Below are 24,777 nucleotides of genomic sequence, written 5' to 3'. Positions count from 1 at the left end.
ATAGCTAGCTGCTTATTTCATTGCAACAATGGAGTCGTTTAATCACTATTTACATTCCTATGCAAATTGACCATCTGCTTCGGCGAAGCTGTTCGCCAGGCCTGTCTGTCCGGAACGGAGGCCCAGCGGATGCCCAAGCTAACGTGGAGATTTGGAAGAAGCCTTCAGTCTGCATCGTTTAATCAAGGTGTCCCCATGCTTTGGAAAATCGTCCAGCCTGGCCCTGGTGATAAGATTTTATTGATGGAATCAATAAAGGTCCCAAATAGCGATTTTTAGCCTGGGTTCGGCCCCAGTTTGGCCAGTTGTCTTACCGTCTGATAGCTTTTGTTTGCACTGCCGTATTTCTCGGAGGCTGCCAATGATCGCGATGAACTGACAGCGACTTTAATTTGCACAGTTTGAGTCGTCTCTCAGATGGAAGGCCGGGTGATTGGCGGGTAGTCGGCTAGTGGCAGAGCCAGGACTGATTAAGGATCGTAATAGAAACGAAAATCGAGCTGCCGGAGAGATACGAGAGAGTAATAAACAAGTGGCAGCATCTTGTGCCTTCTTTCAATCACCCGTCAGTGAGACCTCCACCTCCACCCGTTTGATTTGGGAATTTCCAAGTTAATTAGTGCTAGCCACGCTTTGCTTTTCAAATTAAATTAGAGTTTTAAAATAATTACAGGTACCTTTGGGGAGTATTGAACCCTTTCCAGAACCTCACCAGATATGCAACACACCACGTCCTTTGTAATCATTATTATTTTCTTCCCTAAATTGGTTTGCAGGCTTCGCTTTGTGGCAGGAGCGTGACCGACGGTTCATCGCGGTTTCTCGTATTGACGCCTTTCAGGATTAAAGGCACAGAGGGGATTTCTGTGCGGACGCCATTTGGCCGGCCGGCAGGATATCGTGTGCTGGTACAGCTTTGATGGGTGATGGTGTTGCTTATCTTTCCCGGAGATTTTGCAGAGCACTAACAGTGAGGAAATGAGTCGGAGACCTTCCTGTAGAGTTCCATGGCAGAACCGGAGATGCGAACCGATATGAGCCGTAATATTATGGGATGGCGTGGCTGTTGTAAGTGAAATAGTGTCCTTTGCTACGCATATGCTCCCCAGATGACGTGTTTTCTGGTGGGACGCACAGCGGGAGTGACCCTGGAGCTGACCTTTCTTCACCCCCCCCCCGAAGGATGGACTCCGTCTTTATGAGCTCCGCGGCGGGTGGAACCAGATGTCCTCATCGTTAGCTCTGTTAGCCTCCGCCGCTCTTGTCCGTGCTCAGTATGTCCATGTTAATACGGATTAGGGCTACATCGTGCTGATACAGGGAAAGCAGTCACACGGAAAGACGTAACACTCTTTTCTTTCAGTGTGTCGATGTTAACGGCCTGATCGCTGGATAACTGCATCGCACTGCAGCGTGTTCCTGCTCCATCTATATGAGCAACAACTGCACCTCTGACTCGTGGTGCACAAACCGTAACCCCAATAAACAGGGCAGTTTCTCTTGCTCTGTGACTCCACCCCAGGGACTGAACAAATAATACTTAATGTGTGTAGTTTATAGGAAACTAACCAGCGACGGTGTTAACCAGCACTCCGCCATGCATTTACGTGGGGTCCCTGAGGTTTGGGCCCCTCTGTCGGCCCCAGAGAGTCACAACACTAAATATTAAATGTGTTCCTTATCCTCAGGCAGCATGTTCTGCTAACCAGTTAGCTACCTGTGATCTTCTGCCTTTAGTCGCTAGCTATTTACTTAGTATTGAAACAAACCTACCCCTTGCTGTAACTGCTGTGATTCACCTTGCTCAGGATCATGCAAAATCCAGGTGTAATGCAGTGCAGGTGTGATCAGTGACAGCGTGACCGAGGGGGGTGGAGTTGTGTGGAGATCTGTCTTGTCCCTCTTCACGGTCCGCTGCATCATGGCCCCCGCTCTTTGCTTTAACGTACCAAGCTGGAGGGGCTCTTGGCCTCGCGGTCTGCTAATGGCCCCCACCCCTTTTAATGTCCGCTGTCTTCTGAGTGATCCTTGGGTGATGTAAGTGGGTAAAACGGACCGTCAGGACTGCGAGTACTCTTGCCTCCATAGGAGTTGCCATGGTTACATGCATCCCAGACTTTGCATTCATCTTTTCCTCTAATTGCCTCGGCGTTTCACTATTCTCATTTGGCCGTGCTGCAGGTTATCATAAGTGCTATGTGATAAAACTGAACAGTTTTGTGCTCCCCCCCCCCCCTTAACTTTCCTTGCAGCGATTTAATCAAGGGGCCTCTGTGCCCGGTTGTTTCCCGTGTGATGTCATTGTGACATTGTGCATTTTCTACATATTTAAATTGAGATAGAAAACGGGTTCCTCGGAGATTGTCTCTGCTAAAGGCGTCAAACATTTAAATTTAAAAATAATGATAGTCTGGCGATTGGTGCATTGAGGCTTTGGACTCCTTGGTGGGTGAGAATTGTGTGTGTGCTCAATCACTCGCGCGTTAAACTCAGTGGGATCCAGCAAAGTAACCAATGAGAGTTGAGCTTTCTCAGCCAATGATTGACAGTGTCTGGAAAGTCCCTCCCACTCTGGGTTCCAAGGCCACGTTCTCTTATATCCTCAACAAAGTAAATGACTGAAGGAAATTCTCCGCTACGTAGCATTCAAATCCAGAGAGCTTATCAGACTCCTTTAAAATGCCAATTAACTCTCTAATGTGGGAGCTATTTATTTATGAAAAATGCTGGATAAATAAACCATTACAGCTTGTGATCAGTTCATGAAATGAGACCACAGATCTGTATAATAAGCTTGGATCTTATTTAACACTTTTGTTTCCCCAAAGTGCGACACCTGTAATAGGAATTCCGAAGGATAGGAGGCGTTTTAGGGAATCTCGTGCCACTGACTCGCCTGCCCTTTGCGTGATGTAGCCATAATTCCAGCTGAAGTTATTCGGAACACCATTTGTGCGGATTGATTAAGAGGGAAGTCGGAACCAAATGCGCCTCGGCAGAGATAACTGAACCGATGCTAATCAGAATATTTAGTGATTAAAACTGTAAACAAAATGCTGCCTTGCAGACTGAGTTGATAATGAGACTTAAAAACCGTGGTAATTACTTTGTTTATTAAGTTCTCTCTGCACAGGCTCCGGTTGTCAGAAGCGCCGCCCTCGTGAGGCAGGCCTGCACACATCTGTGTCGTTCTGGCCGTGATCTTGGCGTGTTGGTGGGTAACGGATGCATGTGGATGTTAATGCGTGATTGCGGGCAGCGCTGGTCTCCCGTTAGACCTCGCCAGTGCTTCATTAGGAATTTCAAGTGACACTCATGTTCGCAGGACAGCGGTAAGGTGCGACTTCCTGGGGGCCCTATTCAGTAGCTGCAGTTTTGTATGATTTCAGGCCTTCCTTCGTATGGCTTACACCCGAACTGTGTGTGTGTGTGTGTGTGGTCCAAGTATACCTTACCTTGTGGGGACCAAATGTCCCCACAATGTGATGAATACCCTTTTTTTGTTTTTTTTTTTACCTTATGGGGACCAGTTTCCAGCAAAAACTCTTGTGTTTTCTTTGGCTGCTTATGGTTATGGTTATGGTTAGGGCTGGGTAGGGGTTAAGGTTAAGGTTAAGGTAGTTAGCAATTAACATTTTTCCCATAGAAATGAATGAGCAGTCCCCGAAAAGATATGATTACACGACTGTGCTTGTGTGTGTGTGTGTGATTGTGTGTGTGTGTGGGTTATGTATCTCAGAGCACTAACCCAAGTCCAGCTCATCTCCTGATGAACTAGATTTAAACAGACATAAGCCAAATAGATGTGAGTTTACATAAAAAGCACATTAAGCCCCCTCTGTGAGACCTCGCATCCTTGGTAATTAATTGTCACGGTGTCTGTGAACCACAAGCCCCTTCATGTTTTTTTAATGATTAAATGCAGGGAACACGGAGGCTCTCTCCGTCACCCAGTTTCGGGGTGATTTTGCATGCGAAGCAAAAAAGGAGCTATTAAAGTGACGTTTACACACACACACACACACACACACACACACACACACACACACACACTCATATCTTTATAGGGACTCTCATTCCTATGGGCAAAACGCTAATTCCAAAAATGTCCTAACCTTAACCATAAGTAATAGACAAAATACAAGACTTCTGACATTTTCTGCATGCTCTGCTCCTTCAACACGGATCTGGGTGTCTTTGTGTGGCTGGGATTTTTAAACCTTCCCCCAAATATGAGTGAAAACAGCTCTGAGTGCTTCTAAGAACAGGAGGATTTCACATTACATTCAGCTTTGTCATTGCATGAATGAAGAACAAGTACTCCGACAATGAAATGCAGTTTGAAATCTACCTGAAAGCGCAAAATAGTACAGATGCTGGAAACACCTGTAAGATATATTGATGTCTGATGAATGAATAGCCAGAAGATGTATGTCTAAAATGAATAATGTACAATCGATTCAGCTGGGGAGGCTTCTTCCTGTGCCTGTTGACGCTGACTGAGAAACGGCGTACTGGAAGAAGCCTGACCACTGGGTGTGGTCACTAGCCTTTGTCTTCATTGTGTGTATACTTAGCCTGAGTAATACATGCTCTTCATGCATTCAACTGCAGTACATTAAACATTTAGCAGATGTAAAATCAGGCAGCCGTCATGCTCAGGAGGCCTGCAGTGGATCATTCCATTGCTTAGATGGAGTGACTTTTAAAAGATGGACTCCCCCATCTCTGGGAAACATCGATACCGGGCTCCTCGTGTTCCCTTTAGTGTCCAGCTAAAGCCTGAAATGTATTTTCGGTCCTCCGGAGAAAGGCAATGACTGTTATGTGAAATTGAAACCCGGGAAGCGTGTTTGGTTGGCCGTGCCCTGCCAGCTGCCAGGTACAGATATTCCTCAGTGGAAGCTTCCCTACCTGGTCCCTCATGGCTCACCCTCTGCCCATGAAAGCAGAGGAGGGAAAGCCAAGCAGGGTCTGAGGAGAGGGGGGGGAGGGGAGGGTGAAAGGAAGCTGGCCTGATTACTCTGCCCTTGAGGGTGTCCTGAGGGCAGAAGAGTATGGGGTGGAACAGCGCCCCCTTTGTTAAGTGTATGTTTACCCACACTCCGTAAAAAAACCCAACAGGCCCAGCCAGTTCATTTCTTTCCAGTTTAAATAAGACAGGCTCCTTTTATTCTAGGAAATTTCAATCGAAATTAGTCACTGACAGCCGTCAGTGCGTGTGCCCAGCTGCTGTAAAGCGACCAATCAGGAGAGAGCCTCTTTCCCTCCGTTGATGCTCCTTTGAAAACATTTCTTTGTCTGTATGTTTCCACAAACTGTATTTGTTTCAGGGCTTTGACATTAACACAAGTGCTTTACTGTGCTGCAGACGCAGAGTCTGAGCGGACAGATCGGCCCTGAACGCTGCTGGGCTCAGCGTTGCCTGGTACAGACACGAGATAAACGTTGTCCGCAGACAGCTTGGCTTGGTGTTCTGTGGGTTTACAGAAAGGCCTCGGGGCAGGATCTAAATTTCGAAAGCTCACGGAAAACACTGTGTGCATATCGACATGAGGGAGACGGGATGTGGTTAGATACTAACACAGCAGTATTCAATTTCAGGGAGATTCTTTAAGGATCCACATGGTTGGTAGAGAGAGAGTTTGCATCCATGAGTGTGCTATTTTGCCTATAATTTCACTCTCTCCCATCTTCCCCCGAAAATCCTCTTCTAGGCATTTTGTGACCACAAAGACTATAAATACAAATTTTAATTGCAAGTAGATCGTAGGTGGTGCAGTGGTTGGCACTGTTGTCTTGCACCTCTGTGATCAGGGTTTGAGTCTCCTGCCTGGGCTCCGTGTGTGTGGAGTTTGCATGTTCTCCCTGTGTTGTCATGGGATTTCCTTAGGGTACTCCCCCCCCCCCCAGTCCAAAGACATGTTGAGATTTATTGAAATTACCAAATTCTATGTGTCCCATGATGGGTTGGGACCCCATCCTGGGTTGTTCCCAGCTTTGTGTCCTGTGATGGGTTGGGACCCCATCCTGGGTTGTTCCCAGCTTTGTGTCCTGTGATGGGTTGGGACCTCATCCTGGGTTGTTCCCAGCTTTGTGTCCTGTGATGGGTTGGGACCCCATCCTGGGTTGTTCCCAGCTTTGTGTGTGTGATGGGTTGGGACCCCATCCTGAGCTGTTCCCTGCTTTGTGCCCATAGGCTCCAGACCCCCTGTGACCTGGTTACAGGAGTGGTTACCGAAAATGTGTGGATGGAGTGAAGAGTAACTGTTCCATGTCTTTATGACCTTATTTAGTTCTACGATGAGTCTTAACGTTCTTCTCTGTCCTCTTGCAGTTGGGAAGACGTCTCTCATCACACGGTTCATGTATGACAGCTTCGACAACACGTATCAGGTATGTGTTTTTGTATGTTGAGAGATGCTAACAAGCTCCCCCAGCTCCTCCTGCACCCCCCCCCCCCACCTCCATTACCTTCAGCTGTTTTATCATCATTAAATTTCTGACTCGAGATGAACATCAAAGTTCTGTCTCAGGACAAAGAGACGTGATTGGTGTCTTGAAAAAGCAGAGAACAAAGGATTTTTCATGATTAATTTACCCGTTCCTGCATACTTCATGAGCTGGGTCTTCGATCCTCCCGCTAAGGTAACACGCGAAGCTCAGTCGCATGTAAATGCTAAGCTGGAGCTCACAGGGACACAGTGACACTTCATCCTCCATGACAGTCATTGAATTAAACTCTCGTTAGCTTTCGGTCTGCGTTTCATTCCACTTTTTGGTCGCATGTCATTCAATTAATCGGTTTGAAAAGTTAGTGAACTCGTGTCATTAGTAAGGGAGCCTCAGTGGGCACGAGGCCTGGTTACGTGAGAGGAATTCACTTCCACTGAGGAAAAGGTGATTGAAAAGATACTGTCTGCATGCTGCATTCCTTCTAATTTAGGTTCTTCGGATAGTGGTGGCATTATTAAATCAGCTCTTTACGATGCTGCAAATCGAACAGAAGAATGTCTGTCGTTGAATTGATGATGACTGTGGCCTCCAGCATCTGCTCCAGCATCTGCTGCCTGGTGAAGCGACACCTTCTGGAGACACAGTTGGTGGCACAAGGGTTGCTTGGGTTCAGAGGTTGTTTTTTGTAGACCTTTGCAGACCTTTGTTGGTGTTTAAAGCTGATAAATTGTCTCACCCACTTTGGAATGAGGTTAGTAAGGGTACATTGGTACTGTAAGTGGCCCGGTCGCTAGCTAATTGGTTACCATAGTTCTTTCTAAATAATTTTCAGCAGATGCTGAAGCGATGTACTTTTTTGAGAAAGCCGGGTGAAACATTCCCTGGGGTTACGGGGCATTAAGGGCCTTGGTCAGGGGCCCAGTGGTGACATCACTCTGCCGACCCTGGGATTTGAACCGACGACCTTCCGGTCACTGAGACAGTGCTCAAACCTGCTGAGCCCTAGTGTTCCACCGTCGTGTGCAGGGAAGACTGTCACATGACAGTTATGCTAGGAGCTGAATCAGTAGTATCATGATCACATGATGGCCAAGGAACATGATGCTGTGGGCGTCGACGTGTCAGAGTTGGCACCCAGGTGAGGTTGGCATCTCGGGCTGTCAGCCTCCTTGACCACTTCGACCAGTCCTGCCCCCCCCCCCCCAACGGACCTCCTCCCTCTTGCTGTGCCCTTCCTGTGTGAATCTGAGGACCTCCCTTCCATCTGTGGTCCAGGGCGAGAAAAACATGGATCACCTGCAATGGCCAGACCCCTCTGTGAAAGCGCACGACCTCAAAGGAATTAGCATGTTTTGCAAATGCTGGCTCAGAGCAGAGTGGCAGCGGGGTTGAAAAATATGAAAGCAATATGGCCGTTTCTCCATAGGAAACCATCCATTCTGCTCAGTGCAGTTTACCCTGAGCTTGAGGATGACGGTATTGTGGTTTCTATCCTCTGCTTTGACAGGACTTTTATTCTGTCATCATAATAGATGCCTTTTTCAGCATCGGGCTTTATAGTTGGCTTTTGGCACCCTCCCTGGGATCAGCTCCCCCCCCACACCCCCGAGGACACGAGTTTAATGTCAGTCCTTTCCATTGGCTGGCTTGCTGACAGGAACCAGCTGACTTGATCGCCCGGGCCGCTCTCCACACAGACTCCCGGGACCTCTGGGCCCTAATTAAAGGTTCTGCCCAGCTACAAATCCATGCTGTTGTTTTCACTTGGCTGATGCTGCCATCTTGGATTGGTGCCCTGTTGATGTGGAAACGGTGGGGGTGGGCGTATCCTGGGGTAAAGGTATCATTGAGGGAGGGGTGTTGCTCCCTCTCCACCTCAAAGCAGCCCCAAGGTGCCGAGGGCTGTTTACTGCATGAGGCTGATCGCTGGCCTGTTTCAGGGAACAGTGTACAGCAGCTGCGGCTGGCATTTAAGCAGAGCGTTTCTGGGACGACTGTCAGAGAAGAGCAGAGAGTTTTGCCTTAATGCGACAGATGTAACAGGTGGGTTGCCAGTGCTCTTCTGCATCTCCCCAGTCAAGAAAAGCCTCAAGCACTAAATGTTAGGACTGGGGGGAAGTAGTTTGTGGCTTAGTGGGTTTGGATGCTGTACTTGTGATTAGAAGGTTGCCAGGTCAAATCCCCCGATCAGCAGAGTGACCTCACCATTGGGCCATTGAGCAAGGCCTACAAGGCCTGCAAATCGCTACTGTCAAAGTAAATAAAATGTAGAGCTAATTCAACCATCATCACCTAAAAAAGCTCTATTGGTTCGTCTTACCCTTTATCTAATATGGTGGCAGTATTTGCCTCTGCGTGCGATTTTGCTCGATTTCCTGCTCGCTTTGACGGAAACAGACACGTTCCTTTATTAGACTTTGTGCCGCTGAGTGCACTTTTACCGGGAAGATTTGTCCCTGAGTCTGACAGCTAGCTTATCTCTACACGGCATGATCGTGTGTGTGTTTGTAAGGCTATCGACTTGGCCGCGCCGCGGCGGACTATCTACAGCTCTCCTAATGAACGTCAGCTCTGTGGAATGCTGGGTAGGAGCGCGCGGAGCGGGAACGGCGGACGGTTCCAGACAGGAAATGGGGGATTTTAGCTCTTTGCAGATAGTGTCGACGCCAGCAAGAGAAAAACGTTAACAGAAGTGGGGGAGGATGAAGGATGGATTGAGACCATGAAGACTAATTACACAGTCTGCTGTTGCCAGAATGTGACATCGTAGTACGATGCCCATAACTTCATAGCTTAGTGATGCATTTGTCTTGTTGCCCGGTAACTGATAACTGTAGTTAATTCCCAACATTTAATGGAAGCCGGAAAGTTCCTCATCCATTGAACCTGACCTCAAAAGGGATCAAAGGAGCTTCAGATCCATTCATCTTGATTAGGAGACAGTCTTCCACATGGAGGCGTGACCTTCAGGATAACGAGTTCACCTGTGAGATCCTGCGAGGCTCTTTTTTTTTTAGCTGTTATAATGATTGGCTCTCCATGGTCTGAAGCTGATTCCATCTCTTACCTCTCACGGCCAAACTCCGTCCATTTTGCTTAAATTGACGCTGCTTGGCAACCGGTCACTTGCTCTATGCAGTGGAGTCTGAAATTTTAATTAATGAATGAATATGCATTCTGGTGCGTGAGCCACCTCCGGTCTTCACGCGCGAGACCCAGTGATGGTGTGTCCGCAAGATGGTAGCCACTGCATCGCCAATAGGGCCACTGATCTATTTCATTTGTGATTTCTGCCTTTTGGGGCGTTTAGGAAACAGAACTTCCTGTAATCTAACTCCAGAGCATGCTGGTATCTTTCCAGCAGGGCATGCATCCATTTTCTAGAATATCCATCCATCCATCCATTTTCCAAACCGCTTATCCTACTGAGTTACTGGGGGTCTGGAGCCTATCCCGGAAACAATGGGCACGAGGCAGGGAACAACCCAGGATGGGGGGGGGGGGCACTCCATCGCAGGGCTTTCCAGAATATTTTGTGTAATATTGATTTATGATGCTCTTATGCTTAGTGTGGTACAGAAATTACTTCTGAACCTTGGTTTATAATGTAGAAAGGAAGTAAAATAGCAGCAGGCTGGTATTTCATGTTGGATTAGCCCAGCTTTTACAGCGTAGCAACACGGCTGCTTACCTCAGTGACCCCAGAGCAGGTCATTCTGAAGGTGCTGAGGGCGACTACAGCTCCTGTCAGTAGTTGGGTTCAGTGTCTCATGACGTGTGCTGGATGGCGAAGATTGGGGCTTTGTTAAGGGCAGGAGATGCTCGAGTTTGCAGGCTGACGTCCTTATGGCCTGTAGGGTGTGACTCTGTCACACTGGCTTCGATTGCAGCTACCGTGGGGCTAACAGGAGGCGGAGATGTTGGCGGGTCTGTGGCGAAGCTCGAAGACGTCCAGCTCGCTCCTTAAGGACATCGTGCCATAAAACACAGATCTTGGACGGGGTGCGATTGCAGAAGAGGAGGAGCGGTTTCCAGGCTGCATCGCTGCCATAAATCTGCCGGCTGTCTTCCTGCAGTGTTTTCCCGTGATTTATCAATAGCGGCGATTGTGGTACTCGCCCGAGTCAGCCATTTCTTAAATTAAAAGTACCGCTAATGTCCATTTACTCTTTCAGTTTGCTGTCTTTCCTCCTCCTGCCATTTTGACAGTTAATTACCTGCTGTCCCTGCTACATTTTATATATATGTTTATATTTTTAATATTTTTTTTTCTTTTTTCATGGAGTGGCTTGCATTTGTAGTAGCAGGTCCTGCTGTCAGTGTGCTGCGTCTTTTTCGGCTGAAATACAGCTATTAAAATTTCAGAAAGGTCATGAATAATTCCTGGGCTGTTTGATATGTTTCCGACTCGTCTTCTGTCGCGTTTCTATATTTAACGAAGCCTAATTCCACTGCGGCATGTAAAAAATCCGCCCTCTTTAGTACCTGCCGGCGGACAGCAGCGCTAATGACGGCCGGCTGGCCCTCCGTGCTTCTCTCAGGGTGCGGGCTGCGCATTTATGGAGACGGAAATATGGAGCCCGCCTGCTGAGGATTACAGCCCGGATAAAGGAGTGGAATGTCACGTTTGGCTGGCGTTGCCGTGGTATAGCTACCACGGTATTTGTTTCCTGTGAGTGTAAATGCGTCATGATGGATGAAGTAGCTGTAGCCCCCACCCAGAGCCATTCGGGGGCCTTGTTACAGCCCCATGCCTGTCTCCTGCCACCGTCCGCAAGGCCAGCTCTGCCACATGGGCTCCGGCGGGCTGGAAACGGTACCACTCGGTGCCAGAGGCCATCAGGGTACCTGTTGCGGCAGCCTTCATCGCCAGGGAAACCGGGGGCGTGACTGAGAGGCTGATTCTCTCTGCTTCGCGCCGGGCTGGCGGTGAGCTCCGGGAGTGGGGGGGGGGGGTGTAGTAGAGGTAGCCTGAGGGGGAGATAATGTTGGCAACGGGAACACCGGGGAGTCAGCAGCAGTGAGTAACGCCGCGCCCAGTGCGTCACAGGCTCTGCGCTCTTCCCTGCCTGACTCAAACCTGCCGTCATCCCGCACGGCGTCCCATCCTCCAAGGTATAAAAAAAACGGTGCTGGCCCTTTAATGTGCCTGTATGGGGAGGGGGGCTGGTAGGCAGAGCGTGTGGCAGTGAGGCCAGCCGGAGCCGGGCCGGGGGGGGGGTCCTCTTTCAGGCTTTCCTTTGGTATCTGTGCAAAGAGAATTCCTTTAGTGAGACAATGCTGTGATTTGTTGCTGTGTGGGGATTTGTGTTTGCTGGCGAATCCATCAGGCCAGCATGTGTTGGGAGGGGGGTCGTCATGGGTCATGTGACACCTGCAACTGCGAGCCACTGTCAGCTAGCTGGCGTGACCCCAGGCTTGTGTCCCGGCTGGAAGCAGAAGGCCTTACGGCCAGCCCGCCCCTCCACCTCTCCCCTTGTGACAGCCAGCTAATCGGCGTGTTTGGCTCCACGTCACTGCAGCAGCGTTTAATCATGTTTGTCGCGCGTGCTCTTATCTTTCCTGACAAGCTTATTCACAAAGGCCGGTTTTCTCCTGCCTGAGACCAGCGTCACTCGCCCCTCTGTGGGGGATTCTTCAGCTTGACTTTTCGATCAATAACCCACCCACTTCTGTATGTCCTCTGCTGAAGGCTCAGGAGCCAAAGCCCCCCAGTCATGTAGCGTCAAGCTGCCCGGAGCTTTCAGAGCTGCGAGGCCGGTATCTGCGTTCTGATTCGCTGTGTGGGCTGGAGCTCCGCCCCCAGCTGTGAAGTCATAATGTCAGTCGCCTGTTTTGTTTGGAGGGGTTGGGTTGCTGCACTTTAATTATGAATCCTCTTCCTATGCTGTCTGTCTGCCACACTGCGGTCCAGGAGGCATCGCTATTCCGGGCCATGATGATGTGGCCTTTTCGACTTGACTTGACATGCTCACGAGAAGCTTGTGTCTGACACCAATGTTGGCAGGAGTGGCACCTCTGTGGTGGAGGCCCGCAGATCCCCAAACACCCTATTTGGGTACCCCTACCCTAGTGGGCCATTTCCATAGCAAGTCGACCCCAAGCTGGGAGGGGCAACTGAACTCACTGCTTCATTCAACTGTGGACAAGGCATCCAACAGTACTAATCACTACTCATTGCAATTAAGTGTTTCTGATTTTAAATAATTTTTTATTGCTACATTTTAAATTCCCCATTTTTGTATATTTGCGATATTTGCCCTATTTTGCCGTTGCTGTTGTGGAACTTTGCACACGGGATTTTCCACTCGCATGTATTCTACCAAGTGTCGAGCGATGTGGCAGGTAAAGTGATTTGATGTGATCGTACGGGGGATGTGTGGCTGGCCGACCGCATGCCTGCACCAGTTAGAGGAGCAGACTGGGAAGAAAGAGCGTGACTGGGAAGCTGTGCTGTCGGCGTGGTGTGAAATGGCTGCTTGCTCCATTTGGGTGGGCTTCCCGTTTAATGCGCGATGATACACAAACCCGCAGCGAATTTACAAGCCTAATTACAGTGTCAACAGATGCGCAATGGGCCGACTGCTCCTCTGCATGCATCGGCTTCTTGCCATTTCCATACCCTATTTGCACTTAATTGCAGGGTAATGCTTACCCTGCGACCACACGTGGGCGTATTTCAGCGTAAGTGCCCCTGACGTTATTTTCATCTTCTCACTCTTTTAGGCAACTATTGGAATTGACTTCCTGTCGAAAACCATGTACCTCGAAGATCGAACGGTAAGCATCCCGCTTTGTCTTTCGGACCTCTCTGGCGCCGCCCTAGCCTTTGTCGTCGTAATTGTGAACCTCCGTGTGACCTTAACTTTATGACTTTGCGTTTATCTGGGGGTTTATCTGATAAACCAGCTTTTAAACGAAGCCCCTCGACTCGGGGGTAAACTGGAGCGGACGGCATGCCGGAACAGCGGCCATGTTTTAAAGGGCCGGCATCCTCGTTGGCGGTGATTAATGACACCTGCCTTGGCCTCGGCCCTCTGCTTTCCAGGTGAGGCTGCAGCTGTGGGACACGGCGGGACAGGAACGCTTCCGGAGCCTCATCCCCAGCTACATCCGAGACTCCACCGTCGCGGTGGTGGTCTATGACATCACCAGTGAGTGAGCATGTTGAGGTCGCGTTGCATCAAGTCGGGGGGGGTTGGTGGTTAGGTGCTTCTCTCTCATTACACCATCCCATTCATTTCTGGTTGGTCCCATGGTAGTGTATTACCATGCTACGTCCCCCACAATGTGAGAAAAACCTATTATTCTGATGTTGTGGGGACCATCTTTCAGGTCCCCACAAAGATCCGAGAATGCAATCAAAAAACTAAAAATGCCAAATCTCTTATTTTGTTTGGTTACTTATGGGTAAAGTTAGAGCTGGGAAGGGGTTAAGGTCATCATGTTGGGATTAGAGGTTTCCCCATAGAAATGAAAGGAGAGTCTCCCCAAAGACATCATTACAAACCTGTGTGTGTGTGTGTGTGTGTGTGTGTGTGTGTGTGTCTGTGAGAGCGAGCGAGAGAGAGAGAGAGAGAGAGAGACCTGCAGGGTGTTGCCGGCTGTCTTGAGTATAGGCAGTAACAAGAACATAATTGCTCTATGGTTACCTGGAAAACAGGAGGCTGTATAGGATTCAGGCATCCAGGGGTTGGTCTAGCAGAGCTGATAAATGTTCCTACCTCCCAGCAGTTAAAGCCAATCAGTTCAAAAGGGGGGAAAAAAAGGCATTTTTACTGATTATGCTGCAATGGCGTCACACCCCTCGCCACTGGCAGCCCACTCTGCAGGTCCCCCCTACACACTTCTCGCTTTTGCGCTCTCGTTCTGGCATCCCTGTGAGGACTGCGCAGACGGCTTCTCGCTGTTTTTTTACACCGCGACGTTTCCCCCCACGCAGACGTCAACTCCTTCCAGCAGACCTCTAAGTGGATCGACGATGTCAGGACAGAAAGAGGGAGCGACGTCATCATCATGCTTGTTGGCAATAAGACGGACCTGGCAGATAAGAGGTGAGTCTGCCGACAAGCTCGCCGCTTGCTGGTGGCTCGGCGTGTTGGCCCACGCTGCGAGATGGGGCTCCCTCCATCACACTCCCCGCAAACTGCTGCGTCCGCTGAATTTGTTCCAGTGTGACCCGGTTTCGGGGCGATGTTCCAGCCCGCAATCTGTCAAACCCTGACATTTTCTGTCAGTCTTTCAGAGAGATTTTTATAGGTGCTCTTTTTTTTTCAAAAACATTAAATTGATTTTAAAATTGTTGTTCTTACAATTAATCAATCCAAACCTCACTGATAAGTACTATTGCGTGTAACTTTGTCCGATGATCTCTGCTGTGTATTTTGTACTATTCCGATCACAACTGATTTATCAAATGTTTGTTTGGAGTCAGAAGCGGACCAGGACGGTTCTCGATGTCCGGGGCTGGGTGCTCGGGTGGGTGCTGGCTCGTCCTCGGCGGTTGCCTGGCGGGATCTGGCCCTCCTGGCTCTGTTGGGCCCTTGCTGGGGGGTGGGGGGGCCCTTGGATCTCTGGGCCCAGGGCCTGGTCTGCCCTGGTGGGGCCGGCCGCCGGCAGAGCCTGCAGGCTCGCCGCCATGGCCCCCTGGGGCTCCTGCACTGTGGCTGCCGGATGGCCTCCCTCCGGAGCTCTCCTCTGCCCTTTTCTGGGTGAGGGCTGCTATTCTCCCTGCGGTGGTCCTTCGGGGGCTCCCATGCCCTGGGGGGCCTCTGGATGTCTGGGGTCCGGGCCTCCTCCGTGTCTGCTACATGTCCTGAGGGATGGGGCTGTGGCTCCCCACACACACTACTAGACATTTACATGGAGAAACCTTTTGAACACCAGCGCGCTCACAGATACAGGTGTGCACACAGGGGTACAAACAGGTTCTCACAGACACAAACAGGAGTACAAACAGGTTCTCACAGACACATACAGGTGTACAAACAGGTTCTCACAGACACACGCAGGTGTACAAACAGGTTCTCACAGACACAAACAGGAGTACAAACAGGTTCTCACAGATACAAGCAGGTGTACAAACAGGTTCTCACAGATACACGCAGGTGTACAAACAGGTTGTCACAAACACACACTGTCTTTATCGGCTGTTGCTCCTTAACATGCTCATTGTGATTCGTACAGATGTTGGTTGTTGTTTTCTCTCATCAGCAGGTATTGAAGCAGATTATCTGTGGTTTTCTTTCTTCTTTTTTTTGTTTATTTTTCTTCTCTTTTCCCTCCCCCTCTATTTCCCTTCTTCTCCATTTTTGTCCTTCTGTCCCCCTCTCTCTCCCTCTCCCTCTCATGAGGAAATAAATAAATAAATAGAAATAAAGTAGTCCACCGCAGAGGGGGGGGTGGTGGAGGGAATATATAAAAAAAAAAAAAAAAGAAGCGGACCAGGACCAGGATCCCTTCCGGATGACTGGCCATAGCGTTGGGTTGGGCTGCTACATTAGGCTGACATATCTGAAGGCCTGCCTCCAGAAGCTTCCCTGTTTACCGTGAGCCGTGCCTAGTCCTCCTCAGAGTTTGGTGCCAGCCCTGGCGTCCGCGTGTCCTCCACCTTCCAGCCCTGGCGCCCGCCTGTCCTCCACCTTCCAGGTCTGGGGTTCGGCTGGCTTTGGAGAAGCAGGTGGTACTTGGCGAGCCTGAAGAAAAATGGGGAAGCGGCTTTTATGATGCAAACCTCCTGACCCTCTCCCTGTGTGTGGCCTGCATTCTGTGAAGGTTGACGGAGGCTCTTTTGGGTCGTTCTGGGGCTCTGAAATGCAGCCTCGGCACTCTGCTGCCTTGATATCTGCTGCTTAATCACCACACTCCCCTGCACACCAGGATCAGGGACCAAACACGCTGCCACCTTCTGGCTGTATGAGGTGGTGCATCCCAAAGCTTGTTTGCAGCGACAGTGTTAAGCTCTATTTGTGGGCGGGACTTACTGTTTTTTCATTTTTAATTAGACCTCCTGGTGATCTACAAGGGCTTGCCGTACTGCCTTATTTATACGTGGCAATTAACCAGCGGAAACACAATTTCCTCAGTTGTAAATAAGACTTTGCAGGCAGATGCTGTTTCCCCCAGTGTTGATAATAGAGGATTTTCCCTGCTTATGCTGTGCTCAAGTCACCGAAAAAGTGAAATAATCGTATCTGCATCTTGATTTAAATCTCGCCGTGCGAAAGACAGCTTTCCGAAGACAAGGTGCCATTGATATTCACTCAGAGATCACCGCCGCCTATACAGTCCCCCGTACCTCGAAACCTTGGTTCGCTTTGTCAGAGTTTCATTGTGGTCGACAGCCCCCAACCGTTGGATGGATGAAGCACTAACTTATGATGCCTCAGCACCACCGGGACAAAGTGCTATAATGGGACAGAGTGCAGTAACTGGTGTTAATCCAACATCCCCTGCAATGGAATGTTCTAGTGAAAATCACTTAGCGTGATGGGTACTGACTGCTATCATATTACCAAAGGACACAACAGTGGTGCGATAAAATGGCACCAGGAACTCACTCCCATTGACTCGAGTCATATTTGCCATCAGATGTTTTCTATCTTTTTGTGGAATATCTATCCATCCTTCCTTCCTTCCATACATCCATCCATCCATCCTTCCTTTCATCCATCCATCCTTCCTTCCTTACATCCATCCATCCATCTCCTAACCACCTGGAGCTTTTTGGGACAGTCATTAGAAATATAAATGCCTCAACAGAGCTTCATTCAAGCAAACAAACATCTAGAAGACCTCTCTTCAAGTCGAGTAGAGGGACACTGCTTGCTAATGACAGGCCGGTTTCTTTGGCTGTTTTGGGTAATGGAGGTAATGAAACGCTCCCCATGTCGTCGTGGGGTTTCCTCTGGGTACTCTGGTTTCCCCCCACAGTCCAAAAACATGCTGAGGCTAATTGGAGTTACTAAATTGCCCGTAGGTGTGAATGGTGTGTGAGTGTGCCCTGCGATGGGCTGGCCCCCCATCCTGGGTTGTTCCCTGCCTCGTGCTCATTGCTTCCAGGATAGGCTCCGGACCCCCCGTGACCCAGTAGGATAAGCGGTTTGGAAAATGGATGGATGGATGTTGAAAGTGACACAAATGTGGATTTACCAGCCACTGAGCATTAAGTACCATGTGGCTGAAACTGAAAATGCCGTGAATGCCGGCGTGCTGCTACACGACGTGTGTTTTTCCGTGTTGCGTTTGGCTGGCCGTAACAGCGTGCGATTCGTTAACGCTGCTGCGGAGCGGCAGCTGTTTGTGCTTGATAATTACCTGCCATCTTGTGGATATTCTTCCTGGGCCGACGGAGTCTAAAGATGTACCTGAAGCTGAGCGTGTCGTTCCGTTCGAGGGACTGCGGCCTGCGTTGAGGCAGCTATGTGATCAAAGTGTGACGTGAAACTTTGACACTTGTCTCGGTTCTCCCACCCTGAGACTGGGACTCGTTTAAGGAGCGGTGTCCGCTGCGCTGAGGTTGCCGTGGCGGCAGTAATGGACGTGCCCCTCAGTTCTGCTGGAGTGTGGAGATCCGTTAGCCGTCAGCAAACACCGAAAATTAAATCACAGCAGGTGAGAGAGTCCCTGCTCATTTGGAAGAAAAACTTTGTTTAAAAAAAAAAACATTAAAACTGGCTAAACTAACTATAGATTTTACAAGATAATATTCTCTTTTATTGGGCTGATCAGGGTCCAGATTCCTGGATGATCCCATAATCCTGTGTCAGTCCATTTTATGTTTCTTGTCTATTTCCTACATCCTACAGACTCTACTTTTAAAGTTTACAGTTTGATTCTGTTGTTAGGAAAAAGCCTGAGTTCAGGAAGGGAGCCCTCGTGAAAGGTAATAGTCAGCTTCAGAAATATCATGTGTAGAGTCATATATTGAGGGGAAATATCATTCTTGTCACTGACAATGACAGTGTCATATATAGAGCAGAGTTTCCCAATCCGGTCCTCGGGGACCCACAGCCGGTCCATCTTTCAGTTCCCAAATGTGGACTGTCTGGCAGGGAGTTGGGAGGGAGCAAAAACATGCACTGGCTGTGGGTCCCTGTGACCTGGATTGGGAAACACTGAGAGAGATTATAAATTTAGAGACATATAAACATAAACATTCTAAGACATGATAAAGAAATACAGTTAATCATCTTATTGGTGAGGAAAGGTTGGTTTGGCATGTGCAAGGAAGGAATGAATAGACATAGATAAAGAAATATTTAAATAGATAGATTGATATATATTTGCTGGTCTTGGTAATGCTGGTCTCACAGCGTCACATCTCCCTCGTTTTCCTAGCCTGTCATAAACAAGGGATTCGTGTTTTTCCATCCCGTCAATCCATAAACTCTCACGGTTACCTGGGAAACCTGTTGTAGCGTGAAACATATTTCATTTGAGTTGATGAGCAAGTTTCTGCTGCGGTTAATTCTGCGTTAATCTCGGACGCAGCTAATCTGCCGATTCACGGCTCGAGCTGCCGGGCTGCAGACGGACCGCACCCTCGCCGAAAAAAGCACCGGGACGCCTCTCGACGGAACGTGGCTCCTTCGCGCGGAGGGCAGCAGCCGGTAGCGAGGGGCTTCGCCACTGACTGGCTACGTGCTAATTATGGCGGCGGCGCTCGCGGCTAGCTCACGCAGCGACGGCTGACAGAATACATATCGCTGCATATCAGGGCTCGGGGGGGTGCTCATAAATGAATAATAATACGGAGCACAAAGGCTTTTCGGAGGGCGAGCCGCGTTAAACGCGATCCCTTGGGGCGGGGGGGGGTGCTTGGCTCGTGTTTTTGGGCTAAGAAAACAGTTTCTGTGAAGCCTTCTTTCTGTTTATTTATGACCTGTGAGCTTCTCAAGCAACAAACATTATTCACACAGTCGCGGAGTCCGTACGTGTTACTCAGCCCTGCCTGTTTGAAATATACCAAATATATCGCTGTATAACACAGGATCTCTACGAGCATGGAGGCTGTAACATGACGAGACAGAGTCATATGATGCCGTCGGAGATCTTAGGCTCGATAGATCGACGTACGCGTCTCATGAAAGGCGACATAAAATCTAACGGAACATGTCGACGGGCGCGGACGATGAGGTCAGGAGTTCAGGGCGGAACGTTCTGGAACGCGTCGCAATTCGAGTTTAATGCCTGGTTCCTTTGGCGGGTGCTCCCACCCGCATTTCTTTATGAAGTCCTTAGGGCCTTTTATGACCTACGGTATGAAGCAGAACATCGAGCAGCGATAAGCCCGTGTGGGGCAGTGAGCGGTGTTTTCAGCTGTTGTTATGGTAACGGAATGCCGGATCGAGAGGGGGGTCTGTCCCGCAGTCTTTGGCAGTTTACCTAAAACAGCGGGAGGGTCCAGCAGTGGGTCTGGCCTCGCAGCGGTGCCTCTGGCTCCGTGCCAATGGACTGGACCGGCCTGTAAGATCAGACCCAGCAAGGTCCTTGTTAAAAACTGAGTTAATGGAGTTAATTTGCCTTGGGAAAGAGGTGCTCTCTGCCCTCTCAGTCTGCCTAACCTATTAAACTCCCTGACCCTCATTCGCAGGTGACTCAAGCGTGAAACTGGTAGCTTTAATACAGGTCCTGATCTCAGGGGTCCACCAGCAGACCCTCACTGCAGCGAAGGCACTCAAAATGGAGGGGGAGGGGTGTTACTCAACGAGGCGGAGAGATCCCTCGTCCCTGCCCGGGTCGATTCACAGCCCAGTGCCCCTTTCTGAAAGAACATCGCCTAATTAAGAACGTCGCTCTCTATCGCCCCCTAAGGAACATTCCTATGGCTGTCAGTGCCATCCCACAATCCATTGCTGTAAAGTGAGGTGGTATGATGGCTGGCTGTTGTTCGTATTCTGTAATGTTGTTGTTAAATGTGTATATTCACACCCAGCATACTGGTCCTGAGAAGTGCTGTGTTGTACTGGGCATTTGTGACATAAGCCTACAAACATGTTTATTTTCGTACTGGTTGTGGGAGGGGCGGGGGGGGGGGCACATATCTCCGGGGGTATCTGCTGCCCAGAAAAAAGGGAGCAGATGGCACCAGCCAGTTCCAAATTACCCAGGGTGGTGTCAGCTTGAGTTACCCACCTTCTTGGGGGATTGGCTGCGGGCGGGGGGGCAGGGGGGAGGGGGGATGGCCTTGAGCTGCAGGCGTGAGCTTTCGGATCGGCGCCATCGGGCCTTTGTTCCATGTTTACGTCTCGGGAATGGACCTGTTCTCCATCTGCTCTTTCTTTCTGGGGTGGGGGTATGTTACGCAATTTCTTTTCCACTAAAGCCGTGTATCGGTATTTCACCAAAAGATGAAAACGTAAAATGAGTTATAAATTAAAGACACGCGTGCAAGTTCTGGTTTATATGATGCCTTCAGATTCCAGGCATGCAGACGCACATTCATGTCACCCCCGGTTACAGATCGGGGGGGAGCCACCTGGGGGAGTCCCGTGGGACTGCGTGACTACCTGTGACGTGCCATGAGGACGGCGGTCATGCTCCGGGGACCTCCACACGCACGACGCGCTTCCTACCCGTAAACCCAGACAGACTTGTGCTCGGCACCTTGCCAGTGGCACGTCGCTCCTCGCTGAGAGCTGCAGGGGCTCAGGGGAAGCTGCAGATCTGGGCACCTGACTTTGATCAGCCTCACGTGGTGGGAAGGGCATCTGGACTCTGGAGCTGATCCCCGTAGCCCCCATTGGTGCCCCCCCCTCGCCTTGCCCCTGGCTCGGCCCCCGCTCGCACCCGCAGATGGGGCCCAGGCGGTGCTGATATTTTAATCACAGCCAGGCCTGCTCTGCCTCTTTTCCCCGCTTCACCCCCGCGGGCAGCGGAAGCTGTCAGCCCCAGCCTGCCGGCCCCGCTCCCTGTAATTAAGGACGCCTCCATTACGGCTCTCTCTTGTGGCGTTCCGCTCCAGTTACTCCCATCCTACTCCCAGCGGCCCCTGAGACACGTTTGGAGGGAATGTACAAAAAATGTAGCCTGACTGACTGAGCTTCTCAGGAGGGGCTTTCAGGGGAGTGATTGTCCGGGCACAATGCAACTTTTTCGGCTTCTTTATTTTTTTAGAGGGGGGGGGGCACAGACTGACGATTATAATAGAGGTAAGAAGTAAACATACAGACTTCTGTTTAGCGCGATAAGCTTGCATTCATTAGCATTGCCCTATATCACATAGAGTCCCTGTATTCGAGGTGTGTTGCTGCCCCGATCCGAAGAAAAGCTCCCTGATAATCAGTCGTTCTATAGACTGGGTACAACGAGAAGGAAGGATGGTGAAACGGGGACAGTGCCCACCCATCACGCTAAAAACACAACAAAGAAAGTGGGTTAGTTACATCATCACAGCGGTATCCCATAAGGCCATAGGCCTGGGTTTAAACATGTCACGTTCTGGCTTGCAGCTCTCCATCGCGGTGTAACAGCTGACAGCTTTGCCACTTCTACTCCAGCCATCAGCCGCCCCCAAAATCCAAATACGGACTCATTTATTAGCATGTCAAGCAAATGGATTATAATTAATGCCGGCTTACATCGCCATGGCTTCGTTCCACTGTCAGTTAATTAACAGTAAGGCTAAGAATTAAGAAGCTGACTAGAGTGCATCTGCGTGTCTCGATTAATTTTTTTTTGATTAATCAAATGAGCCACCTGAGTTTGGTTTCAGAGATTCGGTCTCCCTCCAAGTGTCCCGCCGCTCCTCTCGTGGGTCACCGTCGTCTTTGTTTTTCATTTCCTCCCCAGGCAAATCACGATCGAGGAGGGCGAGCAACGGGCCAAAGAGCTTAACGTGATGTTCATCGAGACGAGCGCCAAGACTGGCTACAACGTGAAGCAGGTGAGCCCCAGCTGCTCTCGCTGCTGATTGGCCGGCGCGAGCGTATGCAGACGCTGAGAAGAGCCGCCAGACAGCATGCTACACCTACGTTTTTGGATTAGCTAGAAACTTCCGCTGGCCATGCCAATCCCCCCGCCCCCTCCCCTTCTCGGATCTCGCACTTCATTGGTATTTTAATGTAGACAGTAAGACATCATCAGTCACATCCTCTCCGTTGCCTCCAAACTGAATTTAGTTTATTTTAAATAGAAAGAGAATACAGGGATAAAGACCAGCCTGAAAATTCAGGTCAGGCCAGAGGTCACGGCTGGTCTGGCTAAGCTCAGGAATGTGGAATTATGAGCTTCCGTTCAGAAGGTTGTCGGTTTGAAACCCAGTGGTCTGCAGTGTGATGTCACCACGGGGCCCCTGAGCGAGGTCCTTAACCCCCAATCGCTGCAGTGACTGTCTGATTCACTTTCGCACTTTCTACTGGATGAAAGCAGCTGCTAAACAAAAATGTAAATATACATCTGAACCTGTGAAGTAGAGACATTATCATGAGGAAACGCTGATCTCATTTCCTCAGCACTGGCCTTTATTCAGTTTTCTGGATCTGACACTGATATTTGATATTTGTGCAGAGTTAGACAGAATTTTATACGGACCGATTCTCTAATATTGAGACATTGCTCTCATAGAACATTTGACAAATACAAGAGGCAAAAGTAAGACAAGCTAATGACAGATCAGAGACGGAAGAGGCGTCTGTCTCGGACTGGTTCTGTCCTGCCTTGTTTGGCACACAGAGTCCGTTATCCTGTCGGTGAAGGATGGCTTGATGGGGTTTGGCAGAACCTCCTTCGCTAAACGTTCCACTGCCTTTTCACTCGAGCTCTGACACTACTGGGTTCCTGTAACGGAATGTAAAAAATTCTTGAAATGCCAAGTCTTGCGAGGACAGTCTGTGTGTGAAGCGGCTGTACTGCAGATGTATTTCCGTTCTGCGTTTCCCCCCCAGGCTACGATGGACAGGCGCACACTCATTTCTTCCTTTACAGACATTCGCTGCGCAGATTTTCACTTTAATGTGCAACAGTAATTTATACCTTTGCTGTTATGGGCATATTAGGGACTGCATGCATAACACTGGCTTTTGTTTTATTGGGAAAACTCATTATTTGCTCATTCTGTGCTGGAGTGATGGGAAGTACAAGGACCCCTGAGCACAGCTATTAACCTCAATTGCTCTCTGGCCCCAAGCTTTCCTCCCTTTGGAAAAACATATCTGCTGGTTAAATAAATGTCATTCAGTACGTGGCTCACTTTCAGTCTAAAAATCTGGGTGCAAATAGGAGACAGCTGACTTATTGGAAATAGGATTTCTCTTTTGGACTCAGTAGGGGAGAAGGGATTGCGTTCCTTTACACGTGATGGGTGTTTGTGTGCTCTCGGTGACCTTGCCCTCACCCCATCCTCTCCGCCTCTGTCCCGGCAGCTGTTTCGACGTGTGGCAGCCGCCCTGCCCGGGATGGAGAGCATGCAGGACACCAGCAAAGAAGGCAGTATCCTTTATCACTGCAGAGACGCCCGCAGGTATCGCCTGGCAACAGGGCGGCCAGACGCCAGTGTGCGTCTGAGGGCAGTTGTCAGGTCTGTCCTCTGTTTTTCTGCTGTGCTAATAAATAGAGAAATTAGATCCCCACCTAATAAATTGAGAAGTTAATAAATTGAGAAAAAGCCCCCCTCCCCAAATATTAGTGTTCACTCTCATTATCAGGCAGCATTCAGCTTCAGACACTGATGTGATAAAGGTTGACAAAGCTTCAGTGTTGAGGCTGCCAGGTGTGTGTGTGTGGGGGGGGGGGGGTTACAGAGGATAAGCAGGGCTCTGTCATACCATGATGGCATCTTCAGAGTCTGGCCAGTGATGAAGGTAGCTTATTGTCTTCTGTGTTATACTTCCTGAAGGTGAAACCTTTCTCTGATAAACAGCCGCTCTGACCCCATGCAAACACCTCTCTAAACCACTAGGAGGCAGTGCTTTTATTGAGCATGGGTGTTTTGGCTGATGCCTGTATTTTTCCTGAGAAACCAATGAACTGGTGAACAGGTAAACGTTTGCCAATTGAGTTCACTCCCTGACTTCATGGTGTAGGTTCACCCCCTGACTTCATGGTGTAGGTTTACTCCCTGACTTCACAGTGTAGTGTTCACCCCCAGACTTCACGGTGTAGGTTTACTCCCTGACTTCACGGTGTAGGTTTACTCCCTGACTTCACGGTGTAGTGTTCACCCCCTGGCTTCACGGTGTAGTGTTCACCCCCTGACTTCACGGTGTAGGTTTACTCCCTGACTTCACAGTGTAATGTTCACCCCCAGACTTCACAGTGTAATGTTCACTCCCTGACTTCACGGTGTAGTGTTCACCCCCAGACTTCACGGTGTAGGTTTAC

General features: G+C 49.6%; 1 protein-coding gene across 1 annotated transcript in view; it reads left to right on the top strand.

The window, feature by feature from the left end:
* LOC125716354 (ras-related protein Rab-6B) overlaps positions 1 to 24,777 on the top strand; it is a 49,532-nt gene that overhangs the window by 18,275 nt on the left and 6,480 nt on the right. The window contains exons 2-7 of the mRNA XM_048988554.1: positions 6,338 to 6,396; positions 13,183 to 13,236; positions 13,505 to 13,610; positions 14,399 to 14,510; positions 22,249 to 22,342; positions 23,820 to 23,886. Coding sequence (XP_048844511.1) covers positions 6,338 to 6,396; positions 13,183 to 13,236; positions 13,505 to 13,610; positions 14,399 to 14,510; positions 22,249 to 22,342; positions 23,820 to 23,886 — 492 coding nt within the window. The remainder of the gene's footprint in view (positions 1 to 6,337; positions 6,397 to 13,182; positions 13,237 to 13,504; positions 13,611 to 14,398; positions 14,511 to 22,248; positions 22,343 to 23,819; positions 23,887 to 24,777) is intronic.

This window comes from Brienomyrus brachyistius, chromosome 21 (genome assembly GCF_023856365.1).
Source record: "Brienomyrus brachyistius isolate T26 chromosome 21, BBRACH_0.4, whole genome shotgun sequence".
Taxonomy (NCBI): domain Eukaryota; kingdom Metazoa; phylum Chordata; class Actinopteri; order Osteoglossiformes; family Mormyridae; genus Brienomyrus; species Brienomyrus brachyistius.
This window is presented reverse-complemented; position numbering and strand designations above follow the sequence as displayed.